The sequence below is a fragment of the Pleurodeles waltl genome, chromosome 3_1 (genome assembly GCF_031143425.1).
Source record: "Pleurodeles waltl isolate 20211129_DDA chromosome 3_1, aPleWal1.hap1.20221129, whole genome shotgun sequence".
Lineage (NCBI taxonomy): Eukaryota > Metazoa > Chordata > Amphibia > Caudata > Salamandridae > Pleurodeles > Pleurodeles waltl.
In genome coordinates this window covers 398,353,002-398,379,994 of record NC_090440.1, presented here as the reverse complement: position 1 = coordinate 398,379,994, position 26,993 = coordinate 398,353,002, and the positions used below count along the sequence as shown (strand labels likewise).

Here is a 26,993-nt window from a genome sequence, read left to right as displayed (position 1 = left end):
TACAAACTCTGGGGGTGATTCAAATTCAAACCCCTTCCCACCTCAGAAAGGGACTTACTCCAGACCTAGACTGAAGTAAAACTCTGGCCCTTTCCAGGGTGAAAAGGGCAATGAGAAGAGCTTGTGAATGCCCACAAATGTAGATTAGTGAATGATCAAAAATGTATTTGGTTAATCATGCCTTGTATCATCTATTTTCATTCCACTTCAGTCAGATTTATCAGAGCAGAGTACTCATAACTCGTTGCAGAAATTTCTGAACATGTAAATGTTTTTATGCCTGCCAGGAATCCCTTTCTGAATTCTTTTCAAGTGTAAAACAGGCAAATACAGTTGTAAACCCTTGTTTACAACTGAACTTACATTTGTGAATCATAGTTTTTAAATCAAAAGAGAATAACAGTTCACATAGAAGGTGGTGAAAATATATTCTTAGGTAGTCATTTTTGCATGACAGCAGTTTACCCTTCTTAAGTACCCCATGCCGGACTTCAATTTCAAATTCACATTTATGTGTGTAGTGTAGACCTCGCTTTCACTACAACTGGAGGTCAAACATAGTGGACAGTAAGGTGACCATTTGTGCAGCTTGTCACAGAGGCAGCAACACACAGTAAGCTATTCTACAAGTTTTAGCAAAAGGTAGCGTTTAGTGATACAGTAGGGCAAACAACAGACATCACAATAATTTAAATAATTTCAAATTTGAAAAACCTTCATACTAACCTTCAATTGCCCCAGCAAGTCAGATTCTTCCACCATAAGCTTCCACAGATGCTACAGGGAAGGATTCAAACAAAAGGCTGTATTACAGGAATGCATTGCACACCAGGTCAAACTCTAGTACTGACAACTCAAAATACCATTAACAAAATGAGATCTAGTTTAAAAACTTGTTCTACTCAATACACCAAATGAGCTATTGGAGTAGTTACAATGGTGGAGTATGTGCAGTGGCGCCAGGGTTCAGGTGCCCATTGCACACTAGTTGGTGCCATTTTCTGCTACCACACCCCGACAATGGTACCATTTACATTTCCTGCACTGGAGCCCACAGCAGGCTTGTCACACCACTGTTGAGCTAAGAAATATATTCTTAATTTTTATTCTTTAACAGATTTATATTCCAAGAAGTTAGTCATAATGGAAGATGGTTTATCTGGAAGAGTTTAGTTGATGATTACATTGACTTACATGGCACTTCTGACAACTTTTCATCACACACTTGCATTGTGACCCAAACACTAATTTCTGGCATGGAAGAAGGCTAGGTATATTGGTTTCTTTTCTACTGCCATTAAAAAAAAATCAGTTTGTTACTCCAGTTGTCCTTAAAGTGGCTAATATGATTGTTTTAAAATCAAATGTTTCTCTTTTTAGTAAATAAATTCAAAATGTTGGGTACCAACTACTGGCTGCCTTGCTTTGTCATATACAGCTAAGTTTCACACACATTTCCTTGAAGCAACCCTGATAAACTGCAATGCACTTTAACACCATCTAAATTTTCACAGAATGCACAGACAAACAGTAAACAAATAGATCTTTGCAATTCTGCGTGGGACAGGATATTTACATGCCAAACTGATCTTTTCAAGAGGAAAGAAGAAAATCTGAGTGAAGAGTCGCAGTAAGATAAAGAGAGGAAAATTACTGACAAAAGAGGAGAGAGACAGAAACACAGAATATGGGTGACAAAGCATGCTTAGGACATTGTAAGAAGTACGGCTGGTGGCAGGTCAAATGACTGACAAGATGAACAAGCTAGAAGAATGATAAAGATCCCTGGAGGAAGGAAGAAGAGGGAACTGAAATATCAAGAAACACGATCAAAGATAACAGGTGAAGTGAAAGTAGATGAAAAGGGTAAAATCAAAAGAGAAGCAGAAGATAGAGAATGCCAGAGATAGAAAATAACATCAGAGAATGATAGGTACTGTATAGTACTCACAAGGCTGCCCTGGTTACCCCACACACTCCACACCACCATTTTCCACTCTTGGGGTGTTTGAGGACCTGACTTGGTCGACAATGCAATTAATTCATTCTATTCTCGGGCAATGGAGTCACTAGTCCACTCTTTAAGCCAGAAAGTGCAAGATGCCTCTCAAGTTACTCCAAGTTACCTTCCAAACTTCCATAAAAACACCCTTCAAATGACCAGGCAAAGGTACATGTTTAGCCAGGGCATTTTTGTTAGAACCTCGCTGGAAGTCATGCCAGCTCTCTGAACCCCAACTACCCATTGACGTTCAGAATAGCAGTTTGCATCAGTGTTACCCCTGCCACCATGTTTTTATGCGACATCTATTCATTTGCACTGTGCAACTCTGCTGCCTTTCTTCCAAAACAATTTATTGTGTCTGCAATATTAAATGTCCATAATCTTTAGGTTGACAACTTCAATGGGATCAGTTCCGGACTATCTGTTTGGCTTCATACCCTCTGATATCATGGCACAGCTTGGTGTGGTCTTTGAGTCAGCTTTTCTGCAATTCCAGCTTAATGAAAAACCTAAGGCAGATTTAAGAATCTTATGCCCCCCATTAACATCAGACTCACAAAAACTGATGAAAGGAATGCTTGCGAATACAATAGTCTGACCACTAGCAATCACACAGAGCGGCATTCCAAGCCATCATTTGTTTGCCTAATGTGGAAGTATAATGAGTAGACACATTTGCCCAGCTGTTGAAGGTGCACTGGCTCCACGGCTCCTTTGAGTAAGAGCGCCTGAACCTCCTCTTATAGTAATATGAGATGTTCTGGGCTGAGGGTGTGGGTGCAGGAAAGGATGTTTGGTGGGGTTGAAATAAGTTCCAGGCATATCCTGAAGTCTAACCCAGGAAGGTGTAGTGTGATCAGGGCACAGAGGAGGTTTACAAGGCAAGTCAGTTTTTGGAGGGAGAGCTATTAATGGAAGCGTTGCAGCCCATGCCTTTGGAGCTTTTCCCTCTGAAGAAGACATGTGCATAACCTCTGCCACCCTGTTGCTGCCACTCATAGGACTGGCTCAGCTCTGGGGAAGTTGATTTGGACCTACCCTTTGCCTGCTGGTTCCAAAGGAGGTCTCTGACAGAAGGAACCTGGAAGGCACCCATCCCCTTGGAGGCTTCAGTGTTCTTCAGCATATTGTCAACCTGCGGTCCAAACAAGTGATCCCTGTCGAATGGCAGGTTGACAAGATGCTGCTGCACCACAATCGTGAAGCTGGATCCACAAAGGCAGGAATGGCACTGTAGTATAAATTGAGGTGTTCAACCCTCTGACTGCTGTGTCCACTGAATCTAAGGTGCACCTGATAGTAACGTTGGAGCTGGCTTTCCCCTCCTCGTCTATTTCCTCTCGTCTCTTTTGGTGTTGGTCAGGGAGCTGCTGGAGGCAGCCTTCCATCTCTTTCCAGTGAGCCCTTTCATACTGGGAGAAGAGGCCTACTGAATTGGCAATGCATCAGTGTGTGGCTGCATCCATTGCTACTCTCTTATCTAGCATTGGTTAGCCTGCTCTCACCTTGTCAGGCAGCAGTGTGCCACCTGTGGCTTGGGCCTCTGCCCCTTTTCTGGTGGAGGTGACAACCACAGCGTCTGGTGGAACGTGACATAGTATCAGGAGGTGCAGTCTTGTATTTTTTCCAATACAGGGTTACCACCTGAGATTTGTCTGGGTCCTTGAAGATCTCATGGGCAGCTTTTATCGTTCCCCTACAGCACAGGGAGGTACTACGGAGAGTGCTCCGTTTTGGAAGCATCTCAACAAAAATATCATCATTCTTTATGGGGGACATACATTTCCACCTTATGATTAGTGGCCATGCCTTGGAAAATGCTGTGGTATCCTGTGGTGTTATCTGTCATGGAGGCCATGACAGTGACATGGTCGGATCTGGGTTAACTTGAGAAGCCTTCTCATAATCCTCCCAAGGATCATCTGTTTGATGCAGATAAACTCAGGTAAAATCCTCAGCTGGAGAAAAGGGGCTAGGGCTGCCTGTATCGCAGTGTGGCTCCAGTGACCCCTGAGGGGGAAGTCATAGGAGGTGAGAGGATGTGGTGGTAGTGGAGAAGGTGGAAGTGGTGGTGGAGGAGGGCGACGAGTAGGGGCAACAGCCTTGTGCCTAGACTTTTTGGAGTGCAGTGAAGGCACAGAAGTGAACGCAAGTGTAACATCTTTAAAGGCAAGCCGGCGTTTCTTAGGCAGAGTCTTTTATAAAGTGGAGATCTTGCCTGTGTGCAGATAGATGATAATATGCTTCTGCCTCTCTTCCAACTCCTCTAGCAGTCTTTTGAGGAAAGAAGTTTCCTCAGAGTCAGTTGTCAACATCTTCGGAGCCGAAAGAGGTTTTGGCTTTGAAGGAAGAGAGGCGTCGGCCTTGAATGTTCACTGCTGACGTGATTTCGCACTAAAGGGCTATTGATAGTCGAGGATTCTGGATGGGCCTGGTCTCGGCTCCAAAGCCGTGCTTTGATGTTAAGCTAGGCCAGAAGGTGGTGGCGCACCTGCAGGTGTTGATGCCTTAGGCTCAGGGCTTGACACTCGTCCTCCGGAGCGGGTGACACTTCTATTTGTTGTGCGGCTGTTTTGGGGTTTTGAAAGAGACTTGGATGTTGATTGTACTTATGCATGGCATGGTTTATAGACAAGTTCTACAGAGGTGGATGGTACATCCTCAGTCACCTCATCCAACTCTAGAAGTTCTTCCTCCTTGAGCTCCAAAATGACAGAGTGGATGATTTTGGGACTGCGTTGGCGGGACAGATGGTGAAGTGATTCACCTGAATCATCTTCTTTGGCGTCGAGCAGGTCTGCCTCGAAGACGTTTTCTGGCATTTCCAAAGAGGACTTGTGTATTCGGATGTGGCCCCACTGTCTGTCTCATCACTGACACTGGGTTTTCTTGATTCTGAACGCTGAGCAAGAATTTCACAGCCTCTCATCACACTCTGGCAAAAGACACAAGTTACGAACTGCATGGGGATAAGCCCAGGGGTGTTTGTAATAGCACTGCAGACATCTCCCGAAGGGCGTCCATTCCATTACCTTGTGCACATTGTCATTCTCCTCACCAGGACACCAGCGCTGACAGAGACTCCTCATTTGGTGCAGAAACTAGGCAGGTCGAGTGTGGGATCATTACCATTAAGAAAGTTTTATCATTATTGGAAACGATTAGTATATTCTAACCTTTCATTTGGTGTGATTAAAGATCTCATGGCTTATGCATTGATCTTTCAGGGGATTGTCTAGTTTAGCTCTGTTTATTCCTTTTGGTCCTGATGATGAAACGTCAACATTGATCCTTCTGACGTCAATTAATCCACCGCCTTCATTTTTCTGTAAATAAGGAAGGAACTTTGAATGGAAGAATTTTCTGATATGTTTAGAGGATACACTGCTCCCCACTGACATCTACTGATGTAGAAATTGACTTATATGTTCAGTGGGGCCGGTAGGAGTTTGGATAACGTATTATAAACCCCGATGGAAGACTTAAAAAGGAGTATTTAATGTTATGTATGAACAGTTTGGATAAAAAATTGTATTCTTTGAGATTTGTGGTTGGTCGCTTTATTGTTGTTTTTCTTTACTTAAGTAAACATCGGTAGAATTCTTATACCAACCGAATTTTAAGTATTCATTAATAACTCCTTCAGGAACATACTGTGATAAGTAAAGGCATCACAATCTTAGGAATGCCACTCTAGCCCGCAATACCAGTTTGTCTGTGAAAAAGGTGGTGTACAGTGGGTGAGTGGACAGAGTCTGTGGCTCACTCTCATCGCAAGTTTAAGTTATTGCTATGAAAAAGACTGTTTTGAGAGTCAGCAGAAGCAAAGGCCAGCATTCTTCACCACCAGGAATCAAAATGAGTAACATCCAGCTCCCATTTGCGATGCCAGGACCGTCTCTCTATGGCTTCGGTGCCCAGAGGCATGGGATGGTTGTGAATTGATCTATCCGGGTTTCACCCGTGGAGGAATGGGCTGCCTTATCCTTACCCATGGCAGCTATATTCCGGGTCTCGTTGTTACCCAAGCGTCTCAGAGTCCATTCTTGTGCCACCTCTATACCACCCCCCAGGGGGTAGGGAGGTGTTGACCCAAATCCACGGACCCACGTGTCCAGAAAGTAAGCAGGAAGGCATGGAGGGCAGTTAATCTGAGTTCCAGCGGAGTGTCCAAGTGGGGAGATAGGGCCACCACCGTACTTATTTCACTTCTCAGGATCTCCGAGGTGTTCAGTTGAACCCTAGGCCCCTCCACTATCGATCTGCACTCCAGCACCACCCCCATGCGCTCTTAGGTGTGAGCCCATGATGCAGATCAGGCACAATTACTCACTGTGGTGCTCTCATTCGAGGAGAAGACTCACCAGTCTACTTCCCGAGGTGAGTGTCCTTCAGGAGGCAATGATTCCAGTTGCCCAGGTGGAGATGCTCAGGTCCTCAGAGATCGGGGCTGGGGATGGATGGGGCGGGGTGGGTGGGGTTGCAGCACCATGTCCCAGACACCCCGAGTGGCACTGTGCTCCCAATGCTGAGTCAGGTGGGCCCCCGTACCCTCTGGACCAGTGCTCCTGCATCCCTGGAGGCACCGGAGGCCAAAACAGTCCTGCAGTCATCCGACACACGCCTCTCTCAGGGCCTATCCACCAAGGCCCTGGAACACCACATCAGGCCTGCATTCATCCAGGGCCGTGGAGTCATCCCTGAAGCTGCATAGGGCCGCCCAACCTCTTCCACCACCCGGGCCTGCCCTGTTCACTTACTTCACGGAGGGCAGCCTGCAGGTTCGGAAAGGCAACGGCCGGGAGAGAGAACCACGGCGTGGGCAGTGCCAGGACAATCAGCGCCCCGCTCCTCAGGCACACTGTATCCCTTGGACATGTGTAGGCCTACCACGTTCCAGCCACCAAGGTTTCTATTTCGCTTCACTGTCTGCTTTGCAGGGGTCTCCGGAGCCCCTGACAGCAGATAAGGTCCTAGGATGCTGGTGATCTGGGCATTAGTGCAGACAGATAACAGCGGGGTCAGAAGCACTTCTAAAGTGCCAATGAACAGATATGACCACAGCACAGAATATGCAAAAACAGAAGTAGAATACATCAATACATTCAAAGTATGAAGGATCCATTGATGAAAGGATAGATTTCACGTTTTTCAAAGGCAAAATCTTTTATTTCGAACAGTTCTGTGAGTAGAAAGGCAAGTCCAACATACACAGCCAACACGTGTTTCGTCACTTCTAAAGTGCGACTGCCATTTTGACGTCTCGGCCCCCCCTCTCCCATCATGTTTTTTTACCCATACTATGAACTCTGAAGTAACACCACACTCGATTTCCCTGTGTCAAGTTTTGAGGAATGCCAGGGTAGGTAGGATTTTTTGAATGGCAGGTGATAAAGTCACTGCGATAGAAACAAGAGGGGAAATGCAGTGTTTTTACACATAGTTTAGACCTCCTCCAGGAGCACTGGTATGTATGCAAGCCACACCACTCTCGATTCTTCTGTGTCTCCACTCAGTAGGTCCACAAAGTAATTCTCCACTCACAGTGCTCTGCCAACAGGTGAATGTTGTTGAAGGTTTCTGAGTGCCAGATCTTCTCAGCCAGAGAGATGCCTGGGGGAGAGAAACCCCCTACGTCTGGATGCAATACACGTCTGTCTTGCCCTGAACAAGTCTAACGCATGTTCTAAGGGCTAGTATAGTTGATAGCATTTCCAGGGACTTTATGTGGCGCCCCTGGTACTGAGGGGTCAAGGTTCCTTGTACCACCATACCACACAGGAGATGCATCAGTGGTGATCAACCCTTGCGGAAGCGTGTCTAGAAAGGGCGTGCCGAGCAACAGGTTGCTGTTGTTCCCCCATAGCAGAAAGTACTGAAACCTGGTCATTACCAACACTAGATCTTCTGAATAACCTTCCACTTTGCCCATAGCCTTGAAAGGTATTCCCAGAGCGGTTGCATGACTGACCTGGAGTGTGGAATAAGCACTATACACAAGGCCCCAAAAAAGTTATCACAGTTCATACAGTTAACTTCAGGTCTTGAGATGGTGCCTGTTTTATGATGAGTTTTTGAAACTCTTCCTCCTGTGCCTCAAAAACGTCTAAGAAGATGGTCTCCTTGCGCTGATGGCATGCAAGAGGGCCCGGCCTGTTCCACCTCAGCGCCAGACAAGTCTTTGGCCCTGAAGATGTTATGCATTTTCAGAGAGGCTTATTGTTGCATCTTGTGCTACATCCACCACTTTTGCCTCCAGTACCAGAGGGTCTTCTTGCAATTGGAGGTACGGAATGCATCTCAAGAAGTCTCACCATGACCTGGTGAGAGAAAAAATTACAAACACCTTGCTGGTCACTCCAGGCGCCGTTGGGATTGCACTAAGGCAGAATTTGAAAGGTGTACATTTCATACCCTTATCCTAGGTGCATTCTTTAAAGGACAACCAAGAAGACTTCAGGTCTGTCGAGCACTGGAGCCAGGATGCGCAGGGCATAACTGTTGTTTGTCAGGTTTGAAGTCATAGTGTTGTGGGCAGACTCTCAACTGTGCAGTAAAGTAGTTCCCGTTGCAGGGTTCGAAAGGCCAGGAGCTGATACAGAGACTGCAACCAAAATGGAACATGTCACTCTCCGAGCAGCGTTCCCAAATGTTTGAGGCCGATGGTGGAAGAAAACAATCTGAGGTGGAGTTTGCATGCTGGTACACTGTGGGCCAAAGGTGGAGTTGCAATAGGCCAAAGGCTACATTGTGAATGACTATATTATATATATATATATATATATATATATATATATATATATATATATATATATATATATATACTTTTCCTCCAAAATCCAGGAAGGAATACGGCACTCCACAGCTGCTGTAAAAAGATATGTATGAACTCGCTAAGGAACACGTTTTGGCGTTCTCCGCCTTTGTCAACCTCGTGGTCGCCATCTTGGACTCACGTTTTATATCGTACACTCAAAAAAATATCTCAGCACTGAATCAAATTCATTAAATTTTTTGTTGCTCAATTCAATGGCCATAATGACATTGTTTTCACATAGTGAACACATGAAAATCATTCATTTTATCCCATTGAAATATATATTCTTTGTGAAAACGCCCAAAATTGTGACAACGATAACAATAGTTCTACAATTGTCTTTCAAAATGTCATGAAACCTGACGATTACTTACATCCTAACCCAACTTAAAATGACATGTATACGCAATTTTCTAATACCAGCAAACAAAAATCATAAGTATAATAAACTGAAAAATGAAAGATTTGAGCAAATGCATATATCAAAGTAATTTAAAAAAAAAAATGTTTTTCATGATTAAGGAGGAAGTGAGTCGAATGATGAGCCGGTTTAGAGCAAGGGGCTAGCCCATAAAAGTCCTCAGAACAGCAAGAATGAAAGTGTTAAATGTTACGAGGGAAGCCCTTTTGACCAAGAAAATAAAGGATGATGAACATCAGGATGTGATCAGATTGATCACGACCTTGAATGGCAAGAGTGCAGCTATTAAGAGGATGGTGACTCAGCAATGGAAAAACAATGACTCATTTTCCCCAGATCACTTATGGCAAATCTAAACCTTTGTGTGACATTTTGATACACAGTTGCATGAGCACACATCACACAAAGACAGGTTGGATACAAGATCAGAAAGGTTTTTATAAATGTGGGAGGTGTAAGGGAAGCAAGAGCAGTAAACATGTTAAATATATAATACTGCTACAGGCAAGGCTATGAGGATAAATAAATGTATCACTTGCGGATCTGATTATTGTTTTTATGTTTTACGGTGTCCATGTGGGCATCAATATGTGGGCAGCAACACTGGCCCAGTCAAAAACAGAGTTCTTGAACATTACACAGCAATCAAAAATGTCCATATATCTTGTCCCGTTGTCAGGCATTGGGCCAAAGTACATAACCAGGATGCTGATCTTTTGATATTTTCTGTATTGATAGGATTGAGAAGAGTGCATGTGGTGGATACAGAGAAAGAAGACTCAGAATTAAGGAATTGGGTTGACTGAACGAGGATGAAGAAATTCATGTGCACATCGGTTGATGTGGTACTATTAATATGGCTGTAGCCTTCCCAGTGTTGGGGACCTATTCTTCTCCACTTTCCCTCCTACCCCCCCCCCCCCCCCCTTTGGCTCTAACCAATTCATACATTAATCTGATTTTTGGACAGATTTGTTGATGCTTTACCAGAGTCTACAGTTTTTGAAGCAGGGATTGTGTGGGTTTTGTTCGCTTATGCACATATTCTTAGGCTTTTTTTCATTTTCTTTTTTGTTCTTTAATTGGGGGGAGGGGGAATTCTCAGGGCCCAAAAGGTAGATGTGGATTTTAATACAGTTGTCAGAGAAACCTATGGTAGTAGAAGGTATTCTGATAGTCTATGAACATTTGATTTAGGTAAGGAGACGATTCCTGCTATATTTGGGACAGTTTCCTTTCGGGTCATTTGGCCCTTTATGATATGATTATTATGAATATTATAACTCAAAATTCGGTTTGTGCTTCTAGTTTAGCGTGATCATTTTTATTTTGATTTTGATTACCTGGCCTTCATTTGGAGGTGATTTATAACCTATTGTTCCCAATCTATAATTATATATACTCATAACTTTGAACAATAAGGAATGGTTACCCTTTTAGTGTTTATATACCAAAGCTTTCATTTACATGATAAAATTAGCACACATGGTGTATTTTTCTTTAGTGACTACTATTAATCCTCTTCTCATTTTAAAATTAAATGAATTTACAATTATTGCAATGAATGTTAGGTTTCAAATATACATTTCATAATTTGTATTTTAAGATTCAGAAGAACTACTGATTTTGAAGAGGACCTGGGAAAAAGAAAAAGTATTTTTTCTATGTTTTCTTGTTTTTTGTATATTTTCATGGTGAGTTTGGGCACAATTTTTAAACAAGGCCGTTACGAAGACCCTTTGTGGGTTGAAACGCGTAGCTGAAGAAATCACTTAGACGATGATATGTGTGCGGTATTTCCTTTGCAATAACACTGAAGGACATAAATATATATATATATATATATATATATATATATATATATATATATATATATATATGGAAAATGTCACTTACCCAGTGTACATCTGTTCGTGGCATGAGACGCTGCAGATTCACATGCTGTGCATTATCCTGCCATCTAGTGTTGGACTCGGAGTGTTACAAGTTGTTTTTCTTCTAAGAAGTCTTTTTGAGTCACGAGACCGAGAGACTCCTCCCTTTCGGCTCCACTGCGCATGGTCGTCGACTCCATCTTAGATTGTTTTCCCAGCAGACGGTGAGGTAGGAGTTGTGAATATAGTAATTGTGCCCATGCAATGGAGTAAATATGTATGTACATAATGGGGGTTATTCCAACTTTGGAGGAGGTGGTAATCCGTCACAAATGTGACGGATTTACCACCAGCCGTATTACGAGTTCCATAGGATATAATGGACTCGTAATACGGCTGGTGGTATATCCGTCACTTTACCGTCACTTTTGGGACAGATTACCACTTCCTCCAAAGTTGGAATAACCCCCAATGTGTCTTAAAAAGTATGTATTTACAAATTTACAAGTTTTACAGTTTTCATCCAACTTATAACGCTACAGGCTCCCGGGGAGGTGGGAGGGTGCATGTGAATCTGCAGCATCTCATGCCACAAACAGATGTACACTGGGTAAGTGACATTTTCCATTCGATGGCATGTGTATCTGCAGATACACATGCTGTGCATAGACTAGTAAGCAGTAATCTCCCCAAAAAGCGGTGGCTTAGCCTGTAGGAGTAGAAGTTGTTTGAAATAATGTTCGTAATACAGCCTGTCCAACTGTGGCTTGTTGTGTTGTTAACACATCTACACAGTAATGTTTTGTGAATGTATGAGGCGTAGACCATGTGGCTGCCTTACAGATTTCTGTCATAGGTATATTCCCTAGAAAAGCCATTGTGGCACCTTTTTTCCTAGTGGAGTGCGCCTTTGGTGTAATAGGTAGATCTCTTTTTGCTTTGATATAGCAGGTCTGAATACATTTCACTATCTATCTGGCAATGCATTGTTTGGATATTGGATTTCCTGCATGAGGTTTTTGCAAGGCTACAAACAATTGTTTTGTTTTGCGAAACTGTTTTGTTCTATCAATGTAATACATTAGTGCTCTTTTAATGTCTAACGTATGTAAGGCTCTTTCGGCTACTGAGTCTGGTTGTGGAAAAAAGACTGGGAGTTCCACTGTTTGGTTTAGGTGGAATGGTGATATAACTTTTCGTAAGAATTTGGGATTTGTACGGAGAACTACTTTATGTTTATGTATTTGTATAAAGGGTTCTTGTATAGTAAATGCTTGTATTTCACTTACTCTTCTAAGAGATGTGATAGCTATCAGGAAGGCTACTTTCCAAGTTAAGTATTGCATCTCACAAGAGTGCATGGGTTCAAATGGTGGTCCCATGAGCCGTGTTAACACAATATTGAGATTCCATGAGGGGGCTGGTGGTGTTCTCGGGGGTATGATTCTTTTTAATCCCTCCATAAATGCTTTGATGACCGGGATTCTAAAAAGTGATGTTGAATGTGTAATCTGCAGATAGGCAGATATTGCTGTGAGATGTATTTTAATAGAAGAGATTGCTAGTTTAGACTTTTGTAAGTGTAATAAGTAGCTTACAATGTTCTTACATTCTTGTGTAAGGTCTAAGGGGGTCATTCTGACCGCGGAGGCGGCGGTCACCGCCCGCCATGCGGTCACCGCCAAATGGCTGCTCCGCAGTCAGGAGACCGCGGATGCCATTCTGGCTTTCCTGCTGGGCCGGCGGGCGACCGCCAAAAGGGCGCCGGCCGGCCCAGCGGGAAGGCCCCTGCAACATAGAAGCCGGCTCCGAATGGAGCCGGCGGTGTTGCAGGGGTGCGACGGGTGCAGTAGCACCCGTCGCGATTTTCAATGTCTGCAAAGCAGACAGTGAAAATCTTCATGGGGCCCTGTTAGGGGGGCCCCTGCACTGCCCATGCCAGGGGGCCCACGACACCCGTTCCCGCCATCCTGTTCCTGGCGGTAAAAACCGCCAGAAACAGGGTGGCGGGAAGGGGGTCGGAATCCCCATGGCGGCGCTGATGGAGGATTCCCTGGGCCAGGGGAAAACAGGCGGGAAACCGCCGGTTCCCCTTTTCTGACCGCGGCTTTACCGCCGCGGTCAGAATGGCACTGGAAGCACCGCCAGCCTGTTGGCTTCGGAATGACCCCCTAAGTGTCCAAATTCTAAGACTTCAGGAGCCAGATTGCTAGATTGAGCGATGCTGGATTCGGGTGTCTGATCTGTTGTTTGTGTTGAGTTAACAGATCTCGCCTGTTTGGTAGTTTGACGTGAGGTACTACTGATAGGTCCAACAGTGTTGTGTACCACGGTTGGCGAGCCCAAGTTGGTGCTATGAGTATTAGTTTGAGTCTGTTTTGACTCAGTTTGTTTACCAGATAAGGAATGAGTGGGAGAGGGGGAAAAGCGTAAGCAAATATCCCTGACCAACTCATCCATAACGCATTGCCCTTGAACAGAGGGTGTGGGTACCTAGACGCAAAGTTTTGGCATTTTGCGTTTTCTTTTGTTGCGAATAGGTCGCTTTTTGGTGCTCCCCAACGTAGGAAGTAATCTTGTAGGATCTGGGGATGAATCTCCCATTCGTGTGTCTATTGATGATCTCGACTGAGATTGTCTGATAACTGTTTTGAATCCCTGGGATGTATTGTGCTATTAGGCGAATGTGATTGTGAATCGCCCAATGCCAAATCTTTTGTGCTAAGAGACACAGTTGTGACGAGTGAGTCCCTCCTTGCTTGTTTAGGTAATACATTGTCGTCATGTTGTCTGTTTTGACAAGAATGTGTCAGTGGTTGAAATTCTTTCAATGCTAGAAACACTGCCAATAGTTCTAAATGATTTATATGCAGTTGTTTTGTTGAACGTCCCATTGTCCCTGTATACTGTGCTGGTTGAGGTGTGCTCCCCACCCCATCATGGAAGCATCTGTTGTGATCACGTATTGAGGCACTGGGTCTTGGAATGGCCGCCCTTGGTTTAAATTTATAGGGTTCCACCATTGAAGCGAGAAGTGTGTTTGGCGGTCTATCAACACTAGATCTTGGAGTTGACCCTGTGCTTGTGTCCATTGTGTTGCTAGGCAGTGTTGTAAGGGCCACATGTGTAGTCTTGCGTTTGGGACAATGGCTATGCATGAAGACATTATGCCTAGAAGTTCCATTACAAACCTCACTTGGTAGTGTTGTTTTGGATGCATGTTTAATATTATATTTTGGAAGGCTTGTACTCTTTGTGGACTTGGAGTGGCAATCACCTTCTGTGTGTCGAGTGTTGCTCCCAAGTATTGCTGTATTTGGGAGGGTTCTAGATGTGATTTTTGGTAATTTAAAGAGAACCCTAGTTTGTGTAGTGTTTCTATAACGTATTGTGTGTGAAGCAGACACTGTTGTTGAGAGCTGGTTTTTATTAACCAGTTGTCTAAGTAGGGGAATACGTGCATGTGCTGTCTCCTGATATGAGCGGCTACTACTGCAAGGCATTTTGTGAATACCCTTGGGGCTGTTGTTATCCCGAATGGTAACACCTCGAATTGGTAATGCACTCCCTGTATTACAAACCTTAAGTATTTCCTGTGAAAAGGATGTATGGGTATATGGAAATATGCATCCTTTAGATCTAACGTTGACATGTAGTCCTGTTTTTTGAGTAAGGGAATCAAGTCTTGAAGTGTTACCATGTGGAAGTGATCTGATTTAATGTAGAGATTTAGAGTTCTGAGGTCTAATATTGGTCTCAACGTTTTGTCCTTCTTTGGAATTAGGAAGTACAGGGAGTAGACACCTGTTCCTTTTTGATGGTTGGGCACTAGTTCTATTGCTCGTTTTTGTAACAATGGTTGAACTTCTAGTTGTAACAGGTTTAAGTGTTGTTTGGACATATTGTGTGCTCTTGGGGGTACATCTGGTGTCAACTGTAGGAATTCTATGCAATAACCATGTTGGATAATGGCTAGGACCCATGCGTCCGTAGTTATGTTTTCCCAGTTGTGGTAGTATGCGGTAAGTCTCCCCCCCCACTGGTGTTGAGTGGTGAGGGTTTGTGACATTGAAGTCACTGTTTGGTTTGAGGGGTTTTTGGGCTCTGGAATTTCCCTCTTGCCTTTGGGAATTGTCCACCCCTGTATGTTCCTCGAAAACCTCCTCTTTGGTACTGGCCCTGATATGTGGGTCTGACTTGTGAGGTGGAAGGCTCTGTGGTTTGGGAACGAAACCCCCCTCTAAATTGCGGCTTTCTAAAAGTGCCTCTGTTCTGTGGGGAGTAGAGCGCGCCCATGGCTCTGGCCGTGTCCGTGTCCTTTTTGAGCTTTTTGATTGCCGTATCCACCACCGGCCCAAACAATTGTTCTTGGTTGAACGGCTTATTTAGCACAGCTTGCTGGATTTCTGGTTTAAAACCCGAGCTCTGTAACCATGGGTGCCTACAAATGGTTACCGCAGTGTTCACTGTCCTTGCTGCTGTGTCTGTCGAGTCCATCGCAGACCGTATTTGGTTGTTTGAAATCGTTTGTCCTTCCTCAACAACATGTTGGGCACGTTTTTGGTATTCCTTGGGCAAGTGCTGAATGATACGTTGCATCTCATCCCAATGTGCCCTGTCGTAGCGAGCCAGTAGAGCCTGAGAATTGGCAATCCGCCATTGATTGGCTGGCTGTGCTGCCACCCTTTTGCCTGCTGCATCGAATTTCCGACTTTCCTTGTCGGGCGGTGGTGCGTCACCTGAGGATTGGGAGTTTGCCCTCTTTCTGGCTGCTCCCACTACCACCAAATCTGGTGTTAGTTGCTGTGTTATAAACACAGGGTCCGTTGGGGGAGGTTTATATTTCTTCTCCACCCTACGCGTGATAGCTCTGCCTTTTACTTGGTCCTGGAACACCTGTTTGGCGTGTTTTGACATGCCTGGGAGCACTGGCAAACTTTGGTAAGAGCTGTGAGTGGATGCCAAGGTGTTAAATAAAAAGTTGTCTTCTATGGGCTCCGCATGCATTGCTACATTATGGAAAGTAGCTGCCCTTGATACCACCTGCATATATGCAGTGCTGTCCTCTGGTGGTGACGGCCTTGCCGGATAGCAATCGGGACTATTGTCTGAGACCGGTGCATCATACAAGTCCCATGCATCCGGGTCATCTTGTGTCATACCCGTGTGTGTTGGTGACTGCATTGACTGCATTGGGGGTGTTGCTACCGGGGGCAGGTTTGGTGAATACAACGGTGAAGGCTGTGGCGAAACCGTTGGTGGTGTCTTGTCTCTTGCCACCTTTGCCCTTGGCTGCATTTTCGCTTCCTGGAATGCTAGCTTTCGCTTCATTTTTGTTGGAGGAAGAGTTTGAATTTTCCCCGTCTCTTTTTGTATGTGCAGCTTCCGTTGGGTATGGTCTGGCTCTCCCAGGCCTAGTTCCTGCTCAAATCTGTGCCCTTGCATTTGGCTGGAAAGGCCGTGCTCTTCTGTATAGGAGCCTGTTTTCGGCTCCGAGGCCCCATTTTTCGACACCAAAGGTTTCGGTACGCTCTTTTTCGGCTTCGAGGAAACCTTTTTGACTTTGGGGGTGTCGAACTCTCGGTGCCGAGATGGTTCGGAGCCGGTATCTCGACCGGAGTCGGATGTCTTCGGCTGCTGGGAGGCCTTTTTCGGTGCCGATGTTTGGTCACCGTGTTTTCAGGTTAAGCCATGGCCTGTTGGCGGTGGCATCCCCTTGGCCTTTATAATTTTCAAGTGAGTCTTTGCCGGGGCTGATTTACTCACAGTTTGTTGCTGCGCCTTCAGCTGCTCACTTTCAGACTCGTCCGAGTCTTGAATGGAGAATTTCTCCTCTTCCTCGATGTCGATCTGTTCAGCCAGTGTCGACGCCATCTGGAGTCTTCTAGCTCTTTGATCGCGTAGGGTCTTCTTCGATCGAAATGCCCGACAGGCCTCGCAAGTATACTCCCTGTGTTCCGGTGATAGACACAGATTACAGACCAAGTGTTGGTCTCTATAAGGATACTTTGCGTGGCAATTCAGGCAGAAACGGAAGGGGGTCCGGTCCATGAGGTTTGGAGATGGATGCGGTCGGGCCGACCAGGCCCCCACTGAAGAGTGGAAGCCCCGAAGGGCCGCCGGAGCGCTTCTTTTTTTCGGTGTCGATGTGCTAACACTAAACCAGTACTGAGCGCAAACAATACCGTCAAATTTTCCGATAACTAGCTAACTTTCCCGATTCGAAATACGGAGCAAAGAGGAACACGTCCGAACCCGATGGCGGAAAGAAAACAATCTAAGATGGAGTCGACACCCATGCGCAACGGAGCCGAAAGGGAGGAGTCCCTCGGTCTCGTGACTCGAAAAGACTTCTTCGAAGAAAAACAACTTGTAACACTCCGAGCCCAACACTAGATGGCAGGATAATGCACAGCATGTGTATCTGCAGCTACACATGCCATATAGCTAAATAGATAGATAGACAGATACACACACAGAGTCTTAGCTGACCCATGGATTGCAAAAAAGAGACTGCTTGAACATGTTCATGTTACGTTTGTTAAATTAAAGGATAAACGCTAAAAAAAAAAAAAATGGGGAAGGACAAAAGTTGAAGATGAACCAGGCCTTCACACTTGAAATGCACACTGGCTACAATCTACTTCTGATCCTGAAAAAAGGACCCCCAGAGAGGATGGAAACCGGAGACATAATTTACTTGGTACAATATCTAAATGCCACAGAATATATTGGCTGAGCTCTATGGTATGGGGCAGTCTGTTTACTCAATTTTCATGCATGTAATTACCAGGGTCGAGCTTGAATGAGTGGGGCTATCACAAAATGTCTGATTTAGAAATTGACGAATGAGTTACTCCATCACAAACATGGAATATATCCTGTTTGCCTTATTACAACTGCCATAGGATAATGGAAAAAAGGTGGACGGGATATCCATCAAGTTTGTTTGTGGAGTAACCCGACAAAGCTAGAGTCTAAATCTTTTCCAAAGTTATTTACTGGTACCAATAACCAAAATCTTGAGAGTGTGCTTTTATATTTTTAAAAGTCTGATGTTGCACATTTGTGTATTCTTATATTTATATATTCTCCACATTTGCTTACATGGCATTCTACATTTTGAGATTCCTTCCAGGTTTTTTAGGTTCACATAGAAGACAAGATAGGAGATTTACATAACAATAAGAAGAAATGAAATTATTGCAGCGGCTCACTCACCTTGGTGGGTCCTGCAAGGAGTTCAACCTAGCATCATGATACATTTTGAAATAGCAGACCATGTAGAATCCAGCATGATGTGACTTGAAAAGGTAAAAATGTAATTTCTCATAATGCACCAATCACAATTAGAATTACCGTCATAAATGAGCAATAATGTTTACGCATGAAACATGCTTTGACAGAGAACATTTCTAGATCCTAAATTAAAAACACACTCTTTACTTCCTCCTGGGGAAAGAATTAGAACTACTGGCAACCTAAGTGAGGGAAATCGAAAATCTTTAATTGAGTGAGGCCTAAATGAGAGAATTTGTCCAGTGTCTGTAAGGTTGCACCTTCCCGGAACATGAAAACTGCTCTGTAGTGTACTGCTTTGCTGGTTAGATACAACTGTTACAAGCCCAAGTAAGGGATCAATTTGAGAAAGGTGTGGTTTTAAAGGCATGTTTCATTCCCTTTACAAATGTATACTTTTAATTTGTGCAGTGGTGTGGTGTATAGTCTATCGCCTGCTCATCTAGATGACTGAATGACAGCCCAATGATATAATCTCCTGTGTGTGTAGATTTTGGCTACACTGTAGATCATAGAAGAATATAGTACAGGTAGTCTCAAGGTTGAGAAGAACTAAACCAATATACAGGTTAAGGAAGGTACAAAAAAAGTTATTGGTCCCCACAGGCAGTACTGAGGAGAGAATGACTAAATAATGGTAGAGGCTAAGAAAAGTGAAAGGAGGTTATTAATGATGAAGAAGGTTATTAACAAAGAGGGAACTAATGTTATTTACCTCTGCAACAGTACTCCGGATTCGATCTATAACAGATTCAAAGTCCACCAAGCTGAAATGTGGCTGCTGTTTTAGTCTGTGCAACTCTGCAGCAAAGGTATCTTCCTGTCGTTTTAGGATAGAGCCTGAAATAGGGAGAAAGAGGAGTTTTATAATCTAGGCTTTACTATTTTCTCAACAATTCTGAAACATTTTGTAAAGTGAAAATACTTGTGAATGGTCACCTCAGACATCTCCTGAAGGCAAAAAGGAGAGGGACACTTTGTAGATTATTCTATTTTTTCTTAATTTGTTATTTTAGCCTCCAGCTATCAGATTACAGTGGCAAGGTGGGTCCCGATCACACTGAAATGCTCCCATCATCCCTAATATCTGTGTTAGCACGCCTGGTCCTTAGTAAGTAAACTTGCAAGGGGACGCGTATAGGTCGATTAACCTTTTGATTCACAAGGAGTATGCTAGCTACGGTGCAACCAATGTGCATCAATAGTCAATACACAAGCCAATGACTAATAAGCAAATTATTAATCAACAGTTAATAATCACACCATGACCTTTAGTCATGAATAACCACAACACAGTATACATTTAGTAATTTTTATTCCCTATTAGTTACAATACTTAGTCATGAGGTTAATTTAAACTTTTTTCAAATCAACTCAAGATTAATTCATTAGTAACCACGATAACATCATCTAATCAAAACTTGAGAAAACATGCATTCTAATGCCTCAGCATAAGCCAATAGCGATAAATATGTTAACATGAGTAGCAGACTTCAGCAAATCAGTCCATCAATCATTTGTCACCGTTTATGTCAACGTCTCAAAATAAGAACCCTACCTAACCCAGATTAGCATTAGCATGTGGGACTTCATTCGAAAACAGTTTAGAACATGAATTTGTAAAAACATCTAACTAGGAGAAAACTATAAAACAGCGCAGTTGGTATCTAGAAAGAAAAGGCACAAAAAGTCAATTAGTCACATTGTCATAGCTACCTATCCATGGTATGGATCAGCAACAAAGTCAGTCTTTGCCTTCAGGTCATCAATCGATCAGCATCACATCAGGCTCTCAAGAACTTGAGCCCAATGCTAGAATCTCAAATCTCTTCTTCCCAATATCAAAGGTCTCTCTTCCAACGTCTGCCCCAAACATCTCTCCATCAGTTCTGAAGTTTTCCCTCTTTGTCACGGCATTATATCAAAGTCACCCAGACAATCCCCAATTCCTAATTGGTCAATTTAGTCACCAGTTATGATGCTACCCAATACTTTCAGTTCTTCAAATCTATGAATTCTAGTATTACACGATTCTCAAGATGTAGATTGGTTCATTGTACGATGTTCTCATCATCCGGCTTGTCAGGTATCAAATATGTTGCATCTTCTTCTCCAGTCAGTGTCTCCATTGTTTGAGTCTTGGGAAAGTACATTTCATCTGCTTTACACAGTCCTTGTTACATTTATGATTCTTGTCCATCGGTTCATGTATAGGATTTTTGCTGAGTAGATTTGATTAAACAATAAGCAGTTCAGGGTCAGTTCAGCACATTAGCTTTTCTACATTGCGCTAGTAATTCATTTTCTGCATGAGGCCTGGCAAAACTAGGCCACAACTTCGGCTAAGTTAACTCCTCAATTTAATGCAAAACATACGTTCTATATCTCAATATGACATACTACCACATTATTTTAATACATTTTTTATAATTCATTCATGTTATTCATATTATTAGTACATTTTGTGAATCTTGGTAGCCACTCTCCGAGGGCACATTTTCAAACATGCACATTATTTTTCTCTACATTTTATTATTATTATTCAAAATCCATAAACACTCATTCTTATTTCTAATTAACATATTGGCTTCAACCGTTCCTTCTCTGATGACTAAATATGTCATCACACTACTTTTTCTATTAAGAATTTCATAGCTCGACTTCTTCAGTATTTTGTCTCCTTCCCTTTTTTCGTTCTTCCCTCCTCTGATTATTTTTTAGACCTTTTCAATTTATTCTTTTAACACAATTTACATGAACCCCATAATCCTAATATGTAAGCAATCACAGTTAATATTCCCATTCCAAATGTTACTAAGCCAATTTCCCACTGAAGCAAATCCTTTTCCAACCCTTTCCCAAACACATGGTCCCACCAAGTCCTTCAAATGCTTACTTGAGTTAGTCAGGTTAGTAAGTAAGTCTCTTATCTCTTTACTATTGTTAGGTATATAAGAACAACAATGCCTAGAGTTAATCATGTTACAGACTCCTCCGTCCTTTACTAGAAGGATGTCTACAGCAAGGCGATTTTGAAACCTCATAGCTCTATCTGGAGCTAATTCTGTACCTATCAGGAGTATTGTCCCTGTAAAATTTGTCCGCATGTTATCCACAATAGTAGACAACTTTCGTAGATTGAGTTCAGGACGACTCCCAGTAAAGGAATCACTGCTACAAATATATCTCCCAAAATAGCAGAAGAGGATTCCCTCCTCTGTCGCTTATGATGTAATTTAGTCAATTTCGGAAACTTCTTTAAGTCATCTATCTGATAAATCTTTGGGAAAACTATCCCCAAATAACATGTCCAATACCATCCTCTTGGAAGACAATAATAAGCGTCAAGTCCACAAATATAATAGATACCAGGAATTGCAGGGTCCTGACTACTCAACATAAATGTCCACTTACTCTGAACAAAAACACATGCCTACAATCACTCGTTCCCACAAATAAAGTGTCAGTGTGTGATTTTGGCCTATATATACAAAGCTTCCCTACATGTAATGCATCTAAAGCTAATTTCCCTTGCGTTTTAATTGCAGTGCAAGCATAATCATACTTGTAAGCCCTTTTCTCTAAACCTTTTTCTAATTTCTCTTTTAGTGCTTTTCTCCTATCATCAGTATGCTCTATAAAGCTCTTTTCAAAAGGCGTAAGCAAGCATGTGAGATTATTTTTATGCGTGTAAGCAGTTCCAAATGTTAGTGTAGGCTCAAAGAATCCTCTAATACTATATCATGATCCTTGGCTACTCTACACAGATAACTAATAATAGGAACAAATGAAAACACCACATCATAATTAGAATAAAAATACTGTATATATTCTTGATTATAGAACCTTGTTAGTAGAAGACTACAGCTTATTCCGTAGGTTAATGGTAGGCTGTAGTACGTAACTCCTTCCTCTACTGACAAAGGAATTTGCGTACACACGACAATAACTTGCATCCATTGTCTCAACATATTCACTCAACAAGCGATAGAAGGCGCTCGAAGAAAGCTCTCTGTGAGCATTAGTACAGTCATGCAAATACTTCTCATCTAACTTAAACCTCAATAAAGCCATTAATGTAGCAGTTTCAGGAACAGAAGTTCGATTGGCTCATTTCATATCCAGAACAGACATTCCCACAATCACTACTATAAACCAAATCCCACACATAATCACCAATCCAATGCTCATACATCTACAGCACCTAGAATCCCTAACTTGATTATTTAACTAAGCCATGATCTGTAAAGAATCAGAAAGCAGAAGTAACTCTTATATAAAGTGCAATACAAATCAAAAATAAGGAAATAATTATTCTCTCACAGTTTAGTTTCACATCCAGGAACCCTTTTCCTTTGTCAAAATCGATTAGCAGCTTGTCACATCCAGTTTTATGTCAAATCAGGTTTTCAATGTCTCTTTCGGTTTATTTTTCAATAGTCTCCTTAAGGTATTTCAGATTGGTTCAACAATTCACCGTCTTGTTCACCTTCAGGTTACATCAAAGAACTGAATTGGAACCTCTCTATCAAAACAAAAGGACATAAACTTGTGTTGCCATTTATTAGTAGTTGCATACGCCCATTCAGGACGTGCGTAGCGCCGACTGGCTATTCTCTTTCTTTTCAACTTTCAATCGCCACTTATTTCTCCTTCACTCAATTCGTAATTTCTCGCAGTATCTACTTCTTCCTCTATTGTTTCACTTATGACCACTTCCTTTCTTTTTTCCACTTGCGGTTCAGGCCAACTAATCTCCTTTTCTCAATCCTTCTGTTAATATCCTTCTCAAGATTGGACTCTTCTCCGTTTCTTTCTCGATGGCGTTCTCTCTTGATGGACCTGCAACAGGCTCAGGAGGAGACAGATCACCTTGACTTTGCTCCATCTCAACTTCCTCTCCTTCGTGGTCTGGCACTTGCTCTGTCTGCTTTTCAGCACGGTCTTCTTCTGAGAGAACCCCTGCTGAGCCAGGTCCTCCTGCTGTATCCATGGAGATTGATTCTTCTGCCCTCTCCTGTAAATCTTCACTTTCGTCTCTTACAGGGGTCATAGAACCATCTTCCACAAGGTCTCGTTCGATTTAAGGCTCTCTTAGTTCTTTTTCTGGCTCAGGTGCAACAACCTGTTTCGCTGTTGTTGGTGCTCTCAACAACACTTCTTTATGATCCAGTGGACATGCCACTTTCTTCGTATGACTCGCATGAATCCAGTTCGGAAGTCCTGCACACTTCACAGCAGTCGTAGTTGTTAGGACATCCTGGTAAGGCCCTCTCCAGCGTGGCTCTAAAGAACGAGTTACTTACCTTCGGTAACGACTTTTCTGGTGGATACATTAGCTACCTGTGGATTCCTCACCTCATGAATACTCCCATGGCGCCAGCATTCGACGGAAATCTTCTTACTAGTCTCTGCACGTCGACGAGGACGTCACTGTCTCGCACGCGACGCCGTCTGACGTCATACAGGCAATAAGAGGTCCTCGACGACGTGCGGACGTCAGTACCAATCATTTTTTACGTGCATGAGAACAACCAGGCAATGCAATGCAAGAACAAAGCAACATCCATTATATTGTAAAAATACACCACATTGTATGAATAACTGTAAATCTTTTTATGTACATATATATATATATAAAACTCTCTCTTTTAAAATATATACACACACCAAGTATATACATAAAGATATATACACATATACCTATATATATATAAATATATTATATATATACATCTATTGCACCCTCAAAGATCAAGAGGAGCGCACTCAAGGATTACTTGGCAAGACCATAAAGGCAACGGGGAGGCGGGTGGGACCGTGAGGAATCCACAGGTAGCTAATGTATCCACCAGAAAAGTCGTTACCGAAGGTAAGTAACTCGTTCTTCTGATGGATACAACTACCTGTGGATTCCTCACCTCATGAATAGAGTCCCAAAGCAGTACCACGCCCGGCGGTGGGTGCCTAAATGGTCAAACCAAGAAATCCTGCAGCACTGACCGTGCAAAATGGCCGTCCCTTCTAACCTCAGAATCTAAACAGTAATGTTTTGCAAAAGTGTGAAGGGACGACCAAGTTGCGGCCTTGCAGATGTCGACCACAGGAACACCTCTGGCTAAGGCCGAAGTGGCCGACTTAGCTCTGGTGGAATGAGCTCTAATGCCCTCAGGAGGATCCTTCTTTGCCAAAGAGTAACATATTTTAATGCAAAGAACAACCCACCTGGATAGTGTTCTCTTGTGGACTGCCTTTCCTCTCCTCTTGCCCACGTATCCAATAAACAGCTGATCCTCCAGCCTGAAATCCTTTGTTCTATCGATAAAGAAGCTCAACGCTCTCTTTGGGTCCAAACGGTGCAGTCTTTCTTCCTCTTTGGAAGGATGAGGCGGAGGATAGAACGTGGACAAAGTAATTGCCTGAGCCAAATGGAAGGGTGAAACAACCTTCGGGAGGAAAGCAGCCTTGGTCCTCAACACCACCTTATCCCCATAAAAAGTTGTATAAGGGGGTTTTACTGATAAGGCCTGCAACTCACTCACTCTCCTTGCTGATGTTATAGCTATCAGGAAGACTGTTTTTAAAATCAAATACCTCAAGGGGCAAGAATGCATAGGTTCAAAAGGGGACCCCATAAGGAAAGTCAGGACTAAGGACAAATCCCATTGCGGCATAACGAATGGCTTTGGAGGATATTGATTTAGAAGACCTTTCAAGAATCTGATAACAATAGGGGATTTAAATAAAGATGGTTGGTCTGGAAGACATATGAAGGCTGACAAGGCCGATAAATAACCTTTAATGGTAGCCACTGCACAACCTTTCTGCGCCAGAGATAGAGCAAAAGACAAAACGTCCGATAGATGAGCTTGTAAAGGATCAATCTGCCTCTCTCCACACCACGCAACAAATTTAGACCACCTATTAGCGTAGATAGATTTAGTGGAGTGTCGCCTGGCCGCTAATATAACATCCACTACCTCAGACGGGAGAGAGAAGGAACTCAGGTTGCCCCGTTCAATCTCCAGGCATGTAGGTGCAGACTCTGGAGGTTGGGGTGTAGAACCTGCCCCTGCGACTGCGAGAGGAGGTCTGCCCTGAAAGGGAGACGGAGCGGCGGGCACGTTGAGAGTTGGAGAAGGTCGGAGTACCACACCCTCCTTGGCCAATCCGGAGCTATTAAGATTACTAGAGCCCGGTCTTGGCGAATCTTCCTCAATACTCGAGGAATCAAGGGTATGGGAGGAAACGCGTAAAGCAACTGGCCGCACCAGGTCATTTGAAACGCGTCCCCCAACGCTTCCTGCATCGGATACTGAAGGCTGCAGAACAACGGACAATGCGCGTTCTCTCGAGTGGCGAACAGATCTACCCGAGGAAACCCCCACTTCTGGAAGATTAAACGGACTTGATCTGGATGGAGACGCCACTCGTGGTCTGCCGAGAAGTGGCGACTGAGACTGTCCGCACGCACGTTCAAGACTCCGGCCAGATGGTTTGCTATCAAGCAAATCCGATGGTCCTTTGCCCAGGACCATAGTCGAAGAGCTTCTCTGCAGAGAAGGTACGACCCCACTCCTCCCTGCTTGTTTATGTACCACATCGTGGTAGTATTGTCCGTTAGGACCTGTACCGACTGACCACGAAGGGAAGGGAGGAAGGCCTTGAGAGCCAGACGTACAGCCCGTAATTCTAACAGATTGATGTGAAAAATCTGTTCCTCTGGAGACCAAAGACCTTTGATCTCCAGATCCCCCAGATGAGCTCCCCACCCTAGAGTGGAAGCATCCGTTATGACTGGCCACTGGTGGCGACTGCTGGAACGGTTTTCCTTGTGAAAGATTGTTGCTTGCAATCCACTACTTCAAATCCACAGCAGCATCTCTGGAGATCTTGACAGTACCCTCTAGATCCCCTCTGTGTTGAGACCACTGCCTTCGGAGGCACCACTGGAGAGCCCTCATGTGCCAGCGAGCATGCGTGACCAACAGAATGCAGGAGGCAAAAAGACCGAGCAGACGAAGGACCTTGAGGACTGGAACTACCGCTCCATTTCAAAACATTGGAACCAAATCCTGAATATCTTGAATCCGCTGAGGCGGAGGAAAGGCCCGACCCAATGTCGTATCCAGTACTGCCCCTATGAACAGGAGGCGCTGAGAGGGCTCCAGGTGAGATTTGGGCTCGTTCACCGAAAAGCCCAGGTCGAACAACAACTGGGTTGTTGACTGCAGATGACGCAACACAAGCTCCGGGGACTTGGCTTTGATCAACCAATCGTCCAAGTAAGGGAATACTGCTATCCCCTTCCTTCTGAGCTCTGCCGCAACCACCGACATCACCTTCGTGAAGACTCGAGGTGCTGAAGTAAGACCAAACGGAAGGACCGCAAACTGGTAGTGTTGCGATCCCACCACAAACCGGAGATACTTCCTGTGTGACTTGAGTATCGGGATATGAAAGTAAGCATCCTGCAAGTCGACAGACACCATCCAGTCTTCCATGTTCAACGCCAAAAGCACCTGTGCTAGGGTCAGCATCTTGAACTTTTCCTGCTTGAGGAACCAATTCAAGATC

At 43.7% G+C, this 26,993-nt stretch overlaps 1 protein-coding gene across 1 annotated transcript in view; it reads right to left on the bottom strand.

Annotated features, from left to right (window-relative positions):
* The window catches only part of TUBGCP4 (tubulin gamma complex component 4), a 339,555-nt gene that overhangs the window by 168,977 nt on the left and 143,585 nt on the right, over positions 1–26,993 (bottom strand). The window contains exons 9-10 of the mRNA XM_069222595.1: positions 19,132–19,256; positions 727–777 (exon numbers count right to left, since the gene is read on the bottom strand). Of these exons, the coding sequence (XP_069078696.1) occupies positions 727–777; positions 19,132–19,256 (176 nt within the window). The remainder of the gene's footprint in view (positions 1–726; positions 778–19,131; positions 19,257–26,993) is intronic.